We start from the raw sequence: 19753 nt of genomic DNA on the forward strand, positions 1-19753 counted from the left end.
TTCCAAAGCGTTATGACCCTTTCAAAATCTCGATGCATATGTTGAAAAACTAGGCCTCGGGAGACGAGTATCTTAGCGCAGCGCAGACGGCATTTCTATGAGCTGAACACTCAATTTAGCTCAACTTGAAGGAGTATTCGGTCTAGGCAGGGTTTAGTATCCGCTACAACAACAACCACAGTTAACTAAGTTATTAAGCAAATTTCGCAAAGATTTGCCCTTATATAGAATGAGTACATAAACAATATGTTTAGTATTAAAATCGAATGAACGCAAAGCACATTCATAACCCATTTATAATTTGTATTATATTTTGCAGATCACACGATGCCGTCTTCTATGGCTACAAATCGGGCCGCTCCGAATTCTTTTATAAGGAAGCAGCACAACAAACCAGCGGCATACCGCCACCTTCCGATCCTATGGGCAATGTAGCAATGCGCGCCAAAACGCTGCTCGAGCGTGATCACTCTTATATTTTATTTTAAAATTTTAGCGTTAAAGGGTAGAGATAGATTTTAATAGATAAAAATTACAAAAACGTGCATAGTATTTTTTTTTTGCTTTTTCATAGTAGTGATACTCCAAAACCAGCACGTTAATGTAGTGGCAATATCAAGAAAAATAAATAACTGATTAATCCAATAGTACGTCACTAGCCTAACGCCGCTTATTATACAACTTACTTTGACTAAACTACTCGCAACTTAAAGTAAAATGTGACATGAAGAGATTAGAAAAAAAATAATAATAATGAGGTTATCATAATGTAGTTGATAAATAATTGATTTATGTGGACGCGGCTGTATGAGCTTTTATATTATTTTATGCAATGACTAGTTTGTTAAACAGGGAAGCGTATTATATGGCTGTCGTATAGTAAGTGTAGAAGATTTCAAACGATTAGAAAGTAGTTGGAAGAGGGCGTTAAAAAATATATATACCAAACCTCATACAATAGAACATTTTATAGAGCAGCTCTCAGAAGTAGACTGCACTTTCCTGTTGGAAGTGTTTAATTTTATGACAACAATAGTCGCCTCTCGCTTTCGTATTATATTATTATTTTTTCATTATTAAAATTTGTTGCACAACTTGTACAATACTAGTTTCACATATCCATATGTACTCTTAAGTCCATTATGTACTAGTTTAAAATTTTGTTAACTTTAGCATAAGATTTAAACCAATTTTTTCAAGCCTTATTCTTCGCTTATACTTACATGTGTATGTAAAAGTCCTAAAGAGCTTTCTTTGTGCAATGCTTCTATATAAATGTAGCTTAAACTATTTTATTATTAAGTGCAAAAAAATCAGAAAACCGTAAGCAGTTATTTAGCTTAAAATTTGTACCTTGAAACTGTCCATTAATGCTTTTTGTAAAAAGCGTACTTATGTAACAATTATTGCGTCGCATCATAAAGTTTTAAAACTCAAGATATGATTTTGAGATATGAATAGAAAAGTTTTTATCGCAACTACACTAACATACATACGCATATAGATATTATAAATAAAAATAACGAAGAAGAATATCACGTGCCAATTACACATTCCATTCCATTACAAACATATGTATGTATATTAAATAGTAATTGTATAAGTTTTATTGTGAAACAGACACAACAGAATTGAAGCTAACTGCAAGCAACCTTTTCAGGCCTTCAGTGCTATATTCAGCTACAAGTTTTACATTACGGCTTGAGCGCCGAAGCCACAACGCCTGAAAAGCCTGAAAAGCTTTTTGTAGAGTTCTACTCTACTGGTTGGCTTAAAAAAAAGATAATATCACTGAAAACTAGCCGAAGATTTTACACTCATCAATGAGCACTACACTTAAATTATCGCAAAGATATACATAAATAATCAAAAATTTACTAGAGTTGAGTCAGTGCGTTGGTGAAAACGGCCATAAAACTTAACTTTCACTCAACAATTGCACTGAAGCCGAAAATCGATTGTGTTTCACACAGCGTCGGACTGCATGTAAACTCACCTTAACGTAATTCATCATGATCATTCGCAACATTAAAGCTCATTGTTTGCCAATGCCAATTAGCCGCCCGCAAGCAAAGCCATGCAATTAGTTGTAAGTAAATGCTAGCAAACAAAAACATGTAAAGTAAAAGAGACACAGACAGAGATTCTTTATTTTGTGGAAGCAAAGAAAAAAGAAAAAGGAAGAAGAAAATGTTAGTTGCAGGGAATGTGAGTATTTAGCTGTAAGCAGCGTATACTAACTAATGTGCAATTTTTTTATTAATTTTTGTTTCTATCTATACTTAAGTGCTTTACTACTTAAGCAATCGCTTAAACATTCCAATTGTTGACTTATTTGTAATCGAAAATTTTATTTTGAATTGTTTATAAATTTATGTATGTTTTTTGATTTTACGAAATTTATACAATGTTTATACATATAAACCTGTAATTAAGGAAGTAATTTTAAGCAAAAAACAAAACCGACTTCAATTCTCATATATAATATTTAAAAAAGAATTACATATAGAAATCGGTTAACGTGGTCCAAAGTTATGCGGTGACATGTATAAAAAAATAAATTACGACGAATTGATAACCTCCTCCTTTTTTTAAAGCCGGTTAAAAATGCAAGTCTTTTCATTCCTACATATACACCCCGTGTCAAAATTAAAAAACGCACCAAATATTGACAAGTTTTAACGTTTAATTTTGTTATTATTTAATTCTAGTTTTTTTTTGTCTGAAAATATAGTTTATTCTTAACTTTGTAAAAATTAAAAAAATCAAAAAACTTTAGAAAGTTTCAAGCTTTTTAATTGGTATTAAAAAGCTGGAAATTTTAACGGGTTTATTATTTTTTCTATATATTGCACACAGTTTGAAATTTGTATTTATACGGTCTCCTTTAAAGAATCAACTATATGTTTATAAAAAAATAACCACAGTTAAATAACAAAAAATTTATTTTTTTTTTTAACGAAAGCCAATAAAATAATCCAATCGTAAGTAGTTTACATACACAGATAAACATTTGATAAACATAAGCGAATTATGCATAAAGATTTATTGGAATAAATATACAAATATAGACATATTCAAAGTGAAAAACTGGAAACGAATCTTTTTTTTTGCGTAGTATATTTGAGCGAAAATCTCAGGCGGGAAGGCAGTTTTTCATAAAGCCAATATTCAATATTCACGTGCTCACTCAGCTTTAGATAGAGAGATAGTTGATTAAAGCACTGCGACCAGCATGTCCATTGGGCCGGGCCCTTAGCTCATGAAAACACCTCAACTAGTTCCAGGGACTTTAGAAATTTCAGAATAGATCCTGAGGTAGATAGAGTATGTGGTCCTTTTTTGGCCAAAAATTCCCTATGTTCCTCTTCTTTCTACGCGCCACACAGTGGTTCGGATAGCAGATCTAGCTGGACGAAAGTCAAATTTTTTTTTGTTTTTAAAATACTTAATGGTACTTGGAATACGTTCCTGACAATACATTCAAATAGAAATTGCATTTAATAAAGCATTAACATATGAAAACAAACGAAAAAAGGTAATTCAACGCCGCCTATTTGAGAACTCTATTTTAAAAGCTGAAATTTAACTTAAAGGATTGCTAATTGCACTCACAAATATTTGCATAATTGCAAATTGACTTTATAAACAAAAAATTACACTTATTCCGCTATAGATTCAGAGGTCACAACGCAATTTATGTCCACATTGGTATAAGCAAATTTATTCTGAAAAGTCGTCGTTTTGATTAATTAAAAAAATAAATTAAAGAGTAGGAAAAGTAAAGGCCGCCGAAGGCCCACGGTGGGCAGGAAGCGAAGATAGGTTGCATAAAAATGTCGACAAAATCTGAAAGCAGGGTTGTATTTGTTGATATCTTAAGGTTAAGAATCCGCTTAAATTGAAATCCTAGCTGCTCCTGTTTTAAAGATATCCACATTTTATATACCTCTGATAGGATATATTTGCAAAAGAGGAAGGCGTACTTCTCGATAATTAGAGCATATTTATACGAAAAGAAATCTCATACAAATCTGTTTCCCTTTTTTAACTCACTAAAACTGATCAAATCAATGTGAAACATTTTCATTTTTTCCTACCGAAAGAATAATTGATCGAGATTTATTGGGCGCTACCGGTATACAACTTAGATAAAACACCGCAATTACCCTTTTCTGTAGCGTGAACTTTCTCATTACAAACACTTTCAATATCGCAATATATGTATGTGTGTATACAATATTGTATACTATATAATACGGTAGTAATTTTTTATTAAAGGTTTGTTGCTATAAGCAAGTAGCGCAGGCAAGTCGCACTGCGCTTGTGCAAGAAATAAAAATGCTCTAACTTAGGCCAACGGTACTCCTCATAATAAGTAAATAAATTCAAAGCTTGTATGAGATTTATTTTGGTATTTATGTACTCTCAGCAAATAATGACTATTGTACATCCAGAACACAAATGCAATCATGAAGAAAATCGCATGAAATTATGCGCTTTGGGTGTAGGGCTGCCAGACGCCCCGGTTTTCCCGGACATGTCCCGGTTTTAAACTATTTGCCCCGGTGTCCCGGTCCAACCTTAAAATGTCCCGGTTTTCGATTTGATTGCACAAATTTTGCATAAAAATGACTACACTGAGAGAAAAAACGCGTTGTAATATTAATAAATTTTTTTTTAACTTAATTATGAAAAAGCATCTGTTAAGTGCAAAGCGCTTCATTTTAATTGAATATTTCTATACTAAATACTAAAATTTGTATACTTAAATTTATTACGAGTTGGGTTGGTGCTCTTTCATATGCGATTTTTGTTTATAAATTTAGCACGTTTTGCATAAGCAATAGTTGATGATTAATAGAAGTATGAACCTAAATACGTTAAAATTACATGCACAGAGTTTTACAATTATATTAAGCAAAAGCCAGAAGTTTTGAAACAAACTCACAGCAACGAAAGAAATGACTGATATTTTAATGTTACCTTGTATTTAATTTTTTTTCTTTCGTGAAACCTAGATTATTTATAAGTACCGTGCCGTACAAAATTATTGGTTCGGAGACACTTTCATCTGATCACAATTTCTAATCAGATCTTTTAGAAAAATTTTAAAAATGTAGATTTTGAGCCAATTAATAAAGTGCAAGTCTGAAGTTACCAGAAAATTTCGTTGATTTTTTGCAATTTTTTATTTTTTGCTGACAGTGTCTTCCACATACAAAAAAATATCGAACATAGTTTGTATGGAAGAAACTCTCAGTAAAAACAATACCAAATATATTGCCTCGTTCAAAGCCATGAATAAAAACGTGAATACATGCTTTTCCGAAAATCAAGCGGATCTTAGTAATTTTGATAAAAATCTTAACGAAAAGTTTTGAAAAGTACTGGAATTTCTCAAACTGTCAAAATCCATATTATCCTTGAACATTTAAAGCAATCTATTTCATTCTTGAATAACGATGGTTTAGGATTATGGTCCGAGCAGGCCGGGGAGTCAGTTTATAGGGAATTCATTAAATTCTGGGATAGATTCAAAATAAATATGATTGATGAACCAACTTTTGTGAGTCGCCTGAAGAAAACTGTAATGACACTTTCATTCCAGCATATATGAAAACTTAATTAAATAATAAAATATTTAAATACTAAAATGTGTGACTATGTTATATGGTAAGCTAACAAAAAAATAAAAGGAAACAAAAAACAAATATAAAAAAAAATAAAGCAAGAAAAAAATATAAAAAAATAAAACCAAAAAAAGAACAAAGAGGTGCAACAAAGTAAGTTGCCTCCACGTGGTGCGCCTTGGAAACGATTGAAACCGGCTAAAAACTTGCATAAACTTATATTTTCACATAACATATATACACACATTTACTCACACATACATTGTTGAATATTTAATGCACAAGGATGTTTTTCTCTTTCGCAAAAGTCGGTCCTATCATAACTATGTAAAATGTGGATATCTTTAAAACAGGAGCAGCTAGGATTTCAATTCAAACGGATTCTTGACCTAAAAATATCAACTGCTTCCTGCCCACCGTGGGCCGTTATAAAACCACTTGCATATTATTCTTTACACCTTCGCAAATGCAGAGGGTAAGTTCGATAACCAAGTCTAACCAATTGGCTTAGATATTTACATTTTAGTGACAGTATGTCAAATCTCAAAATTCAAAAGTAATTATTAACCGGAATGTATCTGAATATAAATATAAGATCAGTGGCGGATCCACGGGGAAGAGGGGGGGGGGGGGGGGGGGGTTGTGTGTTAAAACAGAAAAATACTTGGAGTTGTAAAACCTTTGGTTATGAAAGAGTTAAAAAAATAGTACCCAGTTACATAGAAATCTACCAATTTTTTTTAATTTTCATCCGCCATATTGGATCCGCCATTTTAAATTTTTGGTAAATGACTTTAGATATGTAATCAGCGACCCAGAAAACTCCCAGATACCCAGTTTCATAGAAATCTACCGATTTTTTTAAATTTTCGTCCGCCATATTGGATCCGCCGTTTTGAATTTTTGATAAGTGACTTCAGATTCGTAATCAGCGACTCAAAAATCCCCTAGGTAAGAAGTGGTGTAAAGATCCATCAACTAGTATTTGTTTAAATAGTTTCGTCCAGCTAGATTTGCGATCCGAACCACTGTGCGCCACCGCCTCACACTCGAAATCCTAAAATGCTACAAGTGCGTCCTTAACCTAGAATAACTCGTCAAAATACTTGTAATGATTCTTAGTTTCTCCTTAGGGAGACCTGTGAGTATCCTGTATATTTTCAGATTGTATCCTCCGATTAAGCTTTTGGATTGACGAAGTCCCATGGTATTACGCCAATGCAGTTCCCAACCCAGCGCCGCCCAATTGCATTTCATATGTTTTAATTTTAAGCCGCTCTCCGCTTTGCCGCTCATTGCGTTGCCTCGGCCTTGGGTTGGAGTTTTCCTTCCTGAGCGCTCCCTTTATCGTGTTGGAGGAAATATAGTTAAATATAATTCTAGGAACAATATGGCTTATGTGAAGTTGATATTGATATTGACGTTATTATGATACACTAAGCGGTATCGAAAGAAAATACCCATACATGGGTATCAATAGTATCGCCACCCTAGTATCGAATACCGGTTTACCCAGTATCGAAACAAAAGTATCGATACCAAAATTATATCAGGAGTATTGCAACAGCTTTATAGGTATCTGTATCTTATTGTGCACGGCTGCACGTGCCGGTCCATGATAGAGTATTTCAGTGTGTTTCAACCAAATAGTATCTTTAGAAAACTACTACTTTATGCATGTCGTCCCTGGGGACCAGAACTAGAGGGAGCTGGGAGCGCAGCTTGTCCCTGTTCCTGGATAACAAAGCCTTACCTTTATCAAATCCCTCTAGCAAGGTTAAGGCGAGTCCTCTATGCAGCTTATTCGGTTGACCGCAGGATTTATCTATTGGCGTTTACACACCATCGGCTCACTCGTATCCCTGTTTGTGGCCGCTTCTACATGGGTCCTCCACAGTAGGTTGGAATCCAGGATAAGTCCCAGAGGCTTTTGGCCAGCGCTCAGTGCAATTGGGAAAGCATATGCTTATCGTCGTTTAAAGTGCAAAATCGCGTATCAACAAAATGCAAAACCGCGTATCAGCAAAATGCAAAACCACGTATGCGAAGTTGTAGTAATAATTTTCTAGAGTGTAAAAACACTCAAATTTCAAAATGGTTCTCTTTTTTATAATTGCATATATGCCTAGTATATTTCAGGACGAATGGATAAGGATTGAGCCAAGAGCTTATGTGAGCAAATCCAATTTTTGGCAGCCATTGTCAGTTACGCGGTTTTGCAGAATCACGATACGCGGTTTTGTACTTTAAACGACGTTATACACTATTTTATCATTGAACATTTTCATATGAAATCATTGTACAATATTTTATATTGATTGCAAACTCAGAAAAATTAGTTGGTGTATGTCGATATTACATTATTTTATTATTCACATTTTGAAGCTGCCTGTGAAAGTTAGCAGCAATATAATGAAGTAAAATACTCTAACGTTATTTTAATATTACAAGAATTACTTTGGGATTTTCTTAATAATATTCCATTTGTAAACAATGCTAGTACCTACACTGTTATTATAAAATTTCGTTTTTCGCGAATAAGTTCGTGATCCACAAAGATATTTAAGAAAACTGAAGATTTTTCTAATAGAATAAAGGATTGTCTATCCAATAGTACGATTATCGAATAATAGTGTATATGGCATTAACACTGTTTCTTTATTTCAGCGACGATTTCTGTTGGTTGTAAAAGTACTTTGCTTGTGCTGTAAATTTTTTTGAAGAAATGAATATTCTAAAATTTTTTTCTTAAGAAAAATTTCTTTTCCATTTCTTGTGCGTCCTTTTATACATATGAATTTCTCGTTTTTCTTGAGAGCTGAAAACACCCCTTTAGACTAGCGCTGAGTATTCCTCCCAATTCCCCGTTACTCATACGCCATGTATGTACAAGTCCATACTCGTACATGGCATAACCATATTAATCAATGTAAAATAAATGCATTTTTTTTGCAAAATGATTTGTGAATACTTTCATGCAGTTTGTATAATAAAAGTACCTTACCCTACCTTACCCATATCGCAATTTGTATCAAATATTTACCAGTTAATTATATTTGTTTAAGCCGCCGTTTAAACACATTATAGCTGAAATACAATGCCGGCGAACGGCGAACTCACCACAGCGAAATTCGCGCTGTCAAAATTAGAACACCCGCAAGCATATGAAATTGAACACAGCCAAAGCGAAATGCGAAGTTCGCTTGGCGGCGTTTCATGGCGATAGATTTATTTCTATCGCTCTGCTGGGCGATGACAGCTGTGCGTGCCAAAGGTGGCCGTATTTGTTTTGTGCTTTCAAAGTTTAAAAAGAAAACAACCTAAACACGATTTTTTTTTTTTGTTGTTTGAAAAATATAGTTGTAGATTCGTTAAATCTGGCTTGAAACAAATTATTTATAATAATCTTTCTTTGTTTTACATTTATATTTGTTATCATTTCCTCATTTCTAAATATGGTTTAGTTTTTTCTAAATATGGTCACCCAAATTATAAAGGCGACCAAATGGGATCAGCTGTTTTCGCTGCCGCTCTAATTCTGTTTAAGTAGGCGAAATAGTTGGGCGAACGGTGAACGACAGCATCGCCCAATTCGGCGAAGTCTGCCGTTCGCCGGTATTGTATTTCAAGCATTACGACGGCCGTGCGCGCAATCCTTGGCCGTAGCAGTTTGGTAGTTGACCGACGTCAACTCCGAAAAGATGAGTACCGAGCGCGCACGGTAGCCCACCCTTCTCACGGCAAATGAACTCGAACACGATATGTATTTGCACGTGAACATGCCACTTTTTACATATGGAAATGCCAACATATCGTGTAAAGGCAAATTAGATTTGTTTCTGTACAAAGCAGATGCACGTACATACGAAATAGAAATGTTTCTATTTTCATCTGACACACAGATAGAGTTTAGTCAGCCGTACGCAATCGCATATTTATTGGAAAAGTCACATTTACAGATGCAAATACATATCGTGTAAGAACACCTTAAGTAGAATTCTCCTTTCTGTGTTGCCGCCCTGTTTAGAACGTTTCTTTAATTCAGTATAAACATTAAAACATGCATTTAGTAGGCAGTTCCGCCCTAACCATTCATCGTTTACCCCGCTTTCGCCATGTTCGATCACGAAATATCGTCACAAAAAGCCTTTTTATACAAAATGTAAAAGGGGATTTTGCTTCATAAATGTTTTTATGATTTTTTCGTTTTTTTTTTTAATAATAATATTCTGCTATTCGGAGCGGACACACATCAAATATCATAAAATCAGTGCAGCCGTTAGTGAGTTATAAATGGTTTAACTAAATGGGCTTTATTTTATATATACAGATTTTTACAGCTTAATTTTAAATTAAAATTATGATTGTCTGATAAGTATATTGCAACTCACAACTATGTCGGTTTCCGAGACAAAGATGGAACACATTGTTATACATACTTAGTTATAGCATACATAATATATGTATGTATGTATATACATATGTAAGGAATACTTTTAGAATCACACTTGTTTCAAAACTTAAGATTGACTATGAATTAGGCTGTTAAATCTAACTTAACTTAATTAAGTACACAACAATACAACACTGCGATCAATCACAACAGAGAGATTTTCTATGTTTCACAGGATTCATACATTCCCTAAACAAGTCCAGATCATTTATGGCAACTTCATTACAATCCAAGGCACACGTCCATAGTTCTTATAGTGATAATAGTCGTAAGCCAATTTGCTTAGTATAAAGACTATCAGAAAGGCCAAAACACCATTTAGTAAATCCAGTGGATAAATTTTAGGCTCTTCCTCCGGTTTGCAGACGTCCTCACGCGTAATCGCGAGCACATTCGCACGTCGCATTGGACTAATATGCTTGTAGGTGCACGTGATATTAAGAGCATCACGCATAATTTCAATATATTTCATGAGTATCTCGCGGAAGCGCATTGTGAAGATACAAGTACATTGCCAGGGATTGCCGCTGAGTAGTAACAGATTCGCATTTGGGTTGTCGTCGAGCGCGTTATCAAGCGCATAGACGGGCATCTGCGAAAGGGGGAAAAAAATATGAATGAAAGTATTATGAACTAGTTTTTATATTTGTTTGTTGCTATTACCTTTTGCAGCTTATTACCGCGCAGGCTAAGCAAGCGAAAGTGCTCGAACCAATAGCCGCCCTCTAGCACATCGATGCTCTCTATGCGATTGTTGTCCAAATGTACATCCACCACATGGCGATAAGTGGGATTGTTGCGCAATGGAAGTACATCGGTGATCTGCAAGAAAGTAATTAAACCCTACTACATAAATTAAGAACAGAAAGGCAATAGTTATAATTGTATATTATTCTATAATATATACAAGTCCATTTAAGAATATCTGACGATTTTTTTTCAAGGCTGGTCCATTGTACTAAAAAAGCATATCCTCTTGTTTTTAGGATGGCGGAATACGGCAAATTAAGATTTATGAATCCAGCCTTATAAAAAATCGCCAGATGACTAAATTTGACCCGTATTTTCACTGTAGACTTCATTTGGATCTTTATAATTAAATTTAAGGTTCAGGCGAAATCCATCTTAAGCTATTCAAATGATCGGTAATTCCGAATTTCCAGTAGGCATTGACCGACAAAAAATCGGTGTAATTTAGAAAATGTCACGTGGAAAAGGACTAAAGGACGTAGTGGCACCGGTATTATTTTATGCCAAAACTTGTTTTTAAAGTTTGTGTAATTAAAAGCCTCGTGGAAATTCGACATAATAAGGCGGGTTCTGCAATTCACTTCCAAGTGAATTTCAACCCCATTCAATTTGAATTCAAAGTGGCTTTGGTTGAAATTCACTCGGGAGTGAATTGCAACATTCGCCTGAATACTTCCTGTAAATTAAATTTTTAACCTAAATTATCGTAGTCATATGCTTACTTTACTTACCTCATTATCATTCAGATATACTGTTGTTGTATTTTCAGGAATATAGTTGGGCATCGCTTGAAATTCTAAATTACTACAGTTGATGGTATAAAGCGGTATGTGAGTTTTCGGAATGATATGATGCATTGTGCAGGTACAATTTTGTAAATCCTCATGAGATTGACATTCTGAGCGGAGCATCTATTGTAGAGAAGGAAGGAGAAGTTGTTTATTTTAGAAACTCAAAAGGCGTATATGAAAGAGAATGACTAAAAAGTGATCTGAGTCGCGTATGACTTTTATTAAGAAAATCTTTTCGTTGCAAAAAATCTACTGCAGACTCTCTATTACTAGGAAAAGAGGAATATTCGTTAATTTCGCTGCAGGTCTTCTATTGTTAAAGAATCTCTTGATGCCTCTTGGGTAAACGCTAATTAGATCATGGAGTGTTTCGATTCTTCTTGCTGATATTTTCGAGATGAAAAATTTAGCCATTACATTACGAGTACGTAAAGGTTCAACCTTTTCTCTTTTTTACTAAACTATTTTATGTCCGCTGTGGTGTAGTGGTTACCAACCATTACGCAGGGCCTGGGCTCATGCTCGGTTTCCAACATCAAATAATAAAAAAGGCAGGCAATTGGAAACCTCCGAGTGTATTTCTGCGATGAAAAACAGCTTCTCAGGACCATTTTAGGACGAGTTTTTGATCATTTTGGGAGCAATATGGGACCATTCCGTTTCAAGGCTTGTGGGAGATTCTTTCAATATAAGTTCACGACCATTTTGACCTTTTTTGGGTCTGTTCAGGACTATTTCAAACCATTTCAGAGCTATTTCAGGACCACTTCACGACTAGTTCTTGACCATTTCAGGGTAAGTTATGGGACTAGTTCAGGATCGTTTTGGGGTAGCGCGACACTAGGCATGAAATGAGATTGAAATAGTCCGGAAATATCCCCGGAGTGGGTATGAAAAAGTCGTGTACTGTTCTCGACCAAATGAATAAAATGAAACGAAAGTGATGGTTTATTTCTAACCTAACCTATGTATGTATGTATGTAACTGAATGACCTGATGGTTTGCCAAGCCGTACACCGATATTTATATATCAAATTTCATGAGTATCTAGTACTCACGCCTTTTGGTAAAAATCTGAAGATTACATTATCTTTTTTCTTCGAACGAATTTTTTCACAATTAAATGTTTAGCCCAAATTATTCCTTAAGTCTGCCATTTAAAAAATATCTCCCGAGAAGTATGCCTAATTTCCAACTTACCACTTTATAATTCATCACAGTCAACATATGACGCTCCTTATACTTCTTATCGGCGCATATAATCTCATCACGATCAGCGACCATGGCGCCCTTTTCAGGTATCAAAAGCCATTTGAAATTACGCGTGCAGTTCCACGGATTACCTATGAAAGAACTAATGAATATTAAAATATGACAGAACACATCTGCCATTAGAGAAACCGCTGGATACTTGCCAGCTAAGTAGAGCTTTTCAAAGTAGCGCGGCAGCAAGAGAGGGCCATCCAGCTGCACCAACTTATTCCAACGTAGATCGACGACACGCAAGTCGTGAACACGCTTGAAAGCGCGAGTGTTTATGTGTGAAAGATTCGTCCAGGATATGTTGATAGTCTGAGGGAGGGATATAAAAAATGTACATAAATACAAATAACTAAACGCTTGCCGCAGGTTTGGAAACAAAAAATCACCTGTAAATAAAACATTTCGGGAAAATCGAAGGTGATTTCGGTTAAATTACTGTATTCGATTATAAGCGAGCGTATTTTCGGAAATGGCTGCAGATCAATGAGCGGATTAAAGACGCGCTCTGGCCAGCCACAGAAAATGATCTCCTCTAAACGACGCACTTTTTGCTCGCTGTATTTGGGGAGGGAAAATCGTAAAAGTTTAAAAATAGAAATAGAACCAATAGTTGAATTAAAAGAAACGCAAGCAAATTTTAGATTGTCTCACTTACGGTATTGTGGCTATATTATTTATGCCACCATAGCAACGTAGCGCACCATAACGTCCATAACGCGTGCAATTACCCGCCGCCGCTTCGGGTGCACGCTTCCAATCCACACAGGTGAAGTTATGCTGATGATAGTGTGAGACATGTTCGCCATTTGTGAATCTAAATAACACAAACAAATTAAGAGATTACGTGTTTTCTTACAAGCTGCTATTATAACTGATTTCTTATTGTTCGTGGAGGGTTAAAATGGCACATGGCCGCAAATCTAGACTCGGTTGATGAAAATCAAATATTTATCAGCACGTCCATCACTACACAATGCAGTGATAATTTTTATGGGCGGAAAATATGTTTGCTTGTCGGTTGGTTCCCGCTGACAGTTGTACTAACTAGGCAGTAGGTATGTACATACATAAATACTTTAAAATGGACTAGGCAAATATTTATTTGCTGAGAATTTGTTAAATGTAATCTGCAATGTTTGTTCAACTAATAACTGGGTTGAATGAATGTCAGCAGCGGGAACAGGTACACATAATAAGAATTGTTTGGCTTACGCAGTTCTGGGCAGATGATTCGAATACTAAAAATTTGCAAATATAGCTACTAACGTAGCTATATACTCAACTATATTCATTTGTAATCATTATTACAACGTCTTTATTAGTACCTTAAAGAACTTTGCTATGTTGGTTGTGTGACTAATTTGTATATACATATAAATACTAGACTGAATCACTCCCCATACAAAAAAATCTACACCGTACAGATTTTTCCATTCGAATTATAAAATCTAATACATTTTAAGACTTCCACCAAAATATTTCGAAAATATATTACGATTTACGTGAACTGGACCGATTTGAAAATACCTCCAAAAATGGAGTTTTTTATGAATCAAAATAGTTTGATAAAAATTAAAAGAACAAAATATTCAAACGACAAAACGATTTAAGCTAAAAAAAATTTGCATAAAAATATTTTCAAAAGTTTTCAACGGAATCGGAATGAGATTTTTGAGGCGGTTTTTTAACTTTTTTCAAAGATTTGTATAAGAAAAACTTGAATAACTGAAACCAAACTGTTCCGATTTAGCCTTGTGAGGTATCAGTAGAAAGCTATTTTCTCATCCTTTTTATTTCTTTGCTAATGAACTCATTAAAAGCATGAAAGAGAAAGGTAGGATGAACGAACGTCATTCCAGGTTGAATTAAGATGTGTTGGTATTTGAAAAAAAAAATAAAATTGGGACGCGAATGAGTTTTTTTGCACAGAAATAAAAAGAGTGAGACCCCATAAGTCTAAATCAGAATAGTTTCGGCCCAGTTATTCAAGTTTTTTGTAAATCAATCTTTGAAAAAGGTTAAAAAACAGCATCAAAAATCTCATTATTATAATTCCGTTGAAAAGATTTTTAAATATTTTTAAGCAGATTTTTTAAGCTTAATCTGCTTTGTTATCTGAGGGGATTTTTTATTCATAGAAAACTCTATTTTTGGAGGTATTTTCAAATCGGTCCAGCTCACGTAAATCTTAATAGTTGCGATCCCGTACGGGTCCGGACTAGTCAGAAATAGTCATAATCAGTCATATCTTACTGGAAATTGATTCCGTACTCGGTTCCCTGACTATTGAGAGGGAGAGAGTAAATAAGGTCCTCTCTCTGTCAGAAGTTACCAGTTTTAGTCCGAAGGTTTTTTGCTGGTAAATTCTGGTAAATATGTCAAACGATCAGCTGTAGTGTGTTTGGCAACCAAATTGTAAACAAAAGAAAAAGTGCACTCTCCTACTTTATGTTAAGAGTATTTTTAGTTAAGAGTCATGTAGCTCCAGCAGTGTTTACATAGAAAATAAGCAAAAATTTACAATCAAAATTTGAAGGTGATGTTGAAGTTGACAGAAGTTGCCATTTTTTACTAGAACGCGATCCCGTACTTTTCATTGTTACTCTCTCGCTCTGAGCGAGTTTTTATTTTTTGACTGTTTTACGAGTTTTAGTCCGAGGAATACGGGATTGCACCTAATATTTTTCCGAAATATTTTGGATCAAATATAAAAAAATTGGTAATCTCGGCGGAAAAACCGCAACATTTGGTGATGCAGTCTAATATATATGTATGTACATTAGGCTGGGTAAATTTTTTGGAATTTTACCTGAAATCCTAAGAAAATTTTTCGAACAAACCATGCGTCTAAAATCAAGTTTGAGCGAAATTTGCGAAAATAGGATTTTTCCTTAGGAACATATTATTTTTCTGTACTGTCGTTAATAACTGTTTTTTTTTATAAATATGTGCAAACTTTAAGGAGGTTTTATGTATGCGTCAACCATTTCTTTTTCTTAAAATATCCGGACGTTTCTCTTTCACTTTCGGCAGATGGTGTATAAATTTCACTTAGAATACTCCTAAACTCTAACCACAGAAAAATCTCGCATTCAAACTTACCCACCCTAATGTACATATACTCAATACACACATAGTATGAAGGAACATTAAGTGATCCTTCCCAACAAGCAAAATAAACTTAAAAAAAGTTTTTTTTAAGTTTTCAATTATAAACATTAAGCTCACAAAACGTTGACTTTTTGTTTATAAAGCGCTTGAAAGTATGCGTAATATAATCGAAAAGGAACATTGGTTATAAGCAGGGAACGGATTTTATGGAAATAGCCTTTTTTTCTGCTAAAGAGATAGGGTATATTCGATTAAGAATGTCCACGATTTAGCTTTCCCTGATTCCATATATACACATTTGAAGTTGCCTTTTTTTGCCTTTTTTAAGATATTTGCCTTTTTTTTGCCTTTTTTAAGATATTTGCCTTTTCTACCTTTAAAAAAGTGATTATAGCACTTACAATTTTTTTTTTTTAAGATTAAAAAATATTCACATGCCCATTCGGCTTATACACGGAGGGAAAAAAATATTAAAATCAAATAGAAACCTAATTGATCTTACTATAAACGTCAACGAAAGTACTGTATATTGGTAAATATTGGCATATTAAAATGACCGCGTTCGTTCTGAAAAAGCATCCGTGAAGTGAATAATCAAGGCAAAAACTAAAAAAAAAATGTTTAACTTGCATGTTGCCTGCAGTGGAATTCGAACCCTGACCATCTCTGGATATCAACAAATTGTGGCATGCGTCTTTGCGCACTCAGCTACACCCAGGCATATAAATTTGGTTTCAACGGATTGATTTGAACGGATAAACATGTACTATGTATGCTCTCAGAGCGGCGCTCAGCATGCCTGGGGTGCGTATGTACACTCATACAGTCAGTGTATGAAAATATTATTTTTAAATTCGAGCATTTTTAAACGATAATCAAATATAAAGTATTCTTTTTTACTATGCATTATTTCCCTCAGTGTAGAAGCACAGGGACCTCTTGCCAAATTGGTGTTGAAAAAATTCAAAAATAATAAAATAAAATTGTAAAGGGCGAGGAAAGCGCTCTTATTTCTGATAATATGAACGTTTCAAACGTTCCATATTTAAATTGGGCTTCACTTGTATCAACTTACGTCGAGCGCACATTTAGTACATTCACGGCTTTTCTTCGCGAAAATCGAATGAAAATGCTGCCAGAAAACTTCAAAATGCATCTTGTGGTTCAATGTTATTACAACTATACAGATTAAAGTTTTATGAGTTAGAAACTCGAAAGGATAAAATAGTCAAAGATTCAAAGTACAAATTTTTCATATAATGAAACTAGTTCATAGTTTTTCACTTTTTACTTGTAATATAAGCATTTCTAAAATAAATTTATTTTTTTAATGTTCTTCGTATTTTCTGTCTTTTTTTAGTGCCTTATTTTGCTTTTTTTGCAAAACCTTTTTTTTGCCTTTGCCTGCCTTTTTCGCTATGTTGTTTTGCCTTTTTTTTTGCCTTTTTTGCAATACCTAGTGCCTTTTCCTGCCTTTTTCGCTATTTTATTTTGCCTTTTCCAGCCTATTTCGTTACTTTATTTTGCCTTTTTTATAGGTTTTTAGGTCCTAAAAATCCGTTCCTTGGTTATAAGCGTAGAAATATAAACTTGTAATAAATGTTCAAAAGAAAGCTTTTTATAAGCGTAAAAGTGTAAACTTATAATAAAGGTTCAAAAAAAGTCGTTTATAAGCGTATGAATGTAAACTTACTAAAAATTTTCAAAAGAAAGCTTTTTATAAACATTTTTATAACCCTTTATTTAAAGATATTTCATTAAAAACTCGTACATAGATTGCTTAACATCTAGAAACTAAACGAAATGCCAATTTTCGGCAGACTCATCTACAGTCGCGAAAATATGAATAGGGAATAGACATTTTAGCATACAAATTCACGATAACACACAAAAATTAAGCATAAAAAAGTTAATTATTACATCTTGTTGCGTTCTTTCAATTACATGCGGTTATTGGCAAATTGGAAAAACCACATCGATGCAGCTATATATTCCGCTTCATCGCCGCCATTCTCATTGATGAACTTTTCTGAAAAAAATTTAATACATTTTTAATTGAATGTTAAACTAAGAAAGGATAAGGAGAACTCATCATTTGAAGACTCGAATGCTCCACCGATTAGCGCAGCGGGTCCTGGATTGGATTTTTTTTACCGCATCGGTTTTATTTAATTTTTTCTTTTAATAATATATTTTAAAAAACGTAAACACGTCACTTACGATTGAAAAAATGTTATATTTACTACTTCATGTCGTTGGCATTTGCATTTTATTTATTAGTTATGTTATTTATAAACATTCGCTCTCAAAACTTATTAAAGTTTTATTTGAAAAAAACTTTTAATAAGCTTTATATTAAAAATGCTTATTTAACGCTCATTATAGCAAACTTACTTTAAGTTATTTTTAAAAAACATATACTGAAATGCTTGTTGGGTTACTTCCATACAAATATTTTTATTTATTTATTTAATTTTTTTTTTGAGGTGCTACCCCTAAAATGGTTGCGTATAAGGTAAAATTTTACCCATTTAAAATTGACTTAATTAACCCAGATCAACCCCTGCCACCAACGTGTTGAAATAATGAACCGTACATAGTGGTTCTGTGCGCTATCATCGTACATGTAAAGAGTACACAATTTACATATCGACCCCTAACCACCAAAAAGTCGTCAACGAAATTTTTTTTTTTAATTTTCCTTTTGATGCAGAAATGTTACTAGACCTTTTATATGCATTTCTGCACCAAAAGCAAATTTTTGAAAAAAAAGTCGCTTATGTCTTTTTGGTGGTCAGAGCTCGATATGCATGTATGTTAAAGGTAAAAAATCAAACTTGTTTTCTATTAATTTCTGAATGATGGTGTCAACAGAAATAATTTTGTTTTGCCTAACGCAAATTTTGGAATTTCCAAAAAAAAAAGGGCCACTTGAATGTACATAAATACATGATTGCCAAGAGTATTGAGATGCTGGCAAGCAGGAATTCTATCAAAATATAAGGCAACAATCGAAGAGCTTCAAGGCCGAGCGTGTTTCTTGCAGAGGCGGAGATGGAAATCTGGTTCTATCCAGAGTATACTTACGGTATGGAGGGAGACCCTTTCAACGCTTTTTGGATGGAAATACCAGCGGCGTGTTTAATGAAAAATAACTCCGATCATTGTATACATAGGAACGATAATCATGTCTCTCCACTCGGCCAAGTCAAAGCCCTCCGGAGTCGATGGTACACCGGCCGAGCTATTAAATGTCCCCGGCGATGAGTTGGCGGGGCACTTTTCCAGCTTTAAATCGCAATTCGGTCCATTAATTGCATGTTCGAAAATTCAAATCTCTGCCCCATCCTTGAGCAGAGAGATGCTGCTGCTTTCGCCGATTACCGTTTAATATGTCCTCTTAATATGGCACATAAGGTCCTGTTAACGACATTGTGTGACACATCCACTTTATTAGTATGAGTTCAGACCTGAAAAATCCTACATTACTACTTACCATCCCTACGTCGACTTTAAAGCATCTCTCAGTATGAGTGATTTTTTCAACGTTCCATATTCAAACGCATAAAAATAAAACATTTGCGCTGGCTTGGAGATGCCTTCCGGATGGATGATAACATATCGGTGAAAAAATTAGATATACAGTTTGGCACCCATGGATGGACAACCAACGAAAGTCGCAGCGAACACAATGGAAGAACTAAGTACAGAACGACCTGTCTACGCCTGTGATGAACACCTGGTGGAACTTA

The 19753-nt window shown here is 34.4% G+C and overlaps 1 protein-coding gene across 1 annotated transcript; it reads right to left on the reverse strand.

Annotated features, from left to right (window-relative positions):
- Positions 1–9923: 9923 nt before the first annotated feature.
- Positions 9924–13125, reverse strand: LOC118744241 (protein singed wings 2). Its single transcript, XM_036477126.1, has 5 exons — positions 13043–13125; positions 12828–12981; positions 11568–11747; positions 10750–10908; positions 9924–10678 (listed from the first exon to the last, which is right to left on the reverse strand). The coding sequence occupies exons 2-5, from the start codon at positions 12909–12911 to the stop codon at positions 10295–10297; spliced, it is 807 nt and encodes a 268-aa protein (XP_036333019.1). The 5' UTR covers positions 12912–12981; positions 13043–13125; the 3' UTR covers positions 9924–10294.
- Between the last annotated feature and the right edge of the window lie 6628 nt (positions 13126–19753).

Source organism: Rhagoletis pomonella, unplaced genomic scaffold, assembly GCF_013731165.1.
Source record: "Rhagoletis pomonella isolate Grant_MI unplaced genomic scaffold, Rhpom_1.0 Rhpom_scaffold_00008, whole genome shotgun sequence".
NCBI lineage: Eukaryota > Metazoa > Arthropoda > Insecta > Diptera > Tephritidae > Rhagoletis > Rhagoletis pomonella.

Coding starts and splice junctions, on each gene's coding strand:
- LOC118744241 (XM_036477126.1), bottom strand. CDS start 12,911: ATGGTCGCTGATCGTGATGAGATTATATGCGCCGATAAGAAGTATAAG. Junction 11,748..12,827: donor CTGTGATGAATTATAAAGTG/GTAAGTTGGAAA, acceptor TCTCTACAATAG/ATGCTCCGCTCAGAATGTCA. Junction 10,679..10,749: donor GCGGTAATAAGCTGCAAAAG/GTAATAGCAACA, acceptor CCCCTTTCGCAG/ATGCCCGTCTATGCGCTTGA.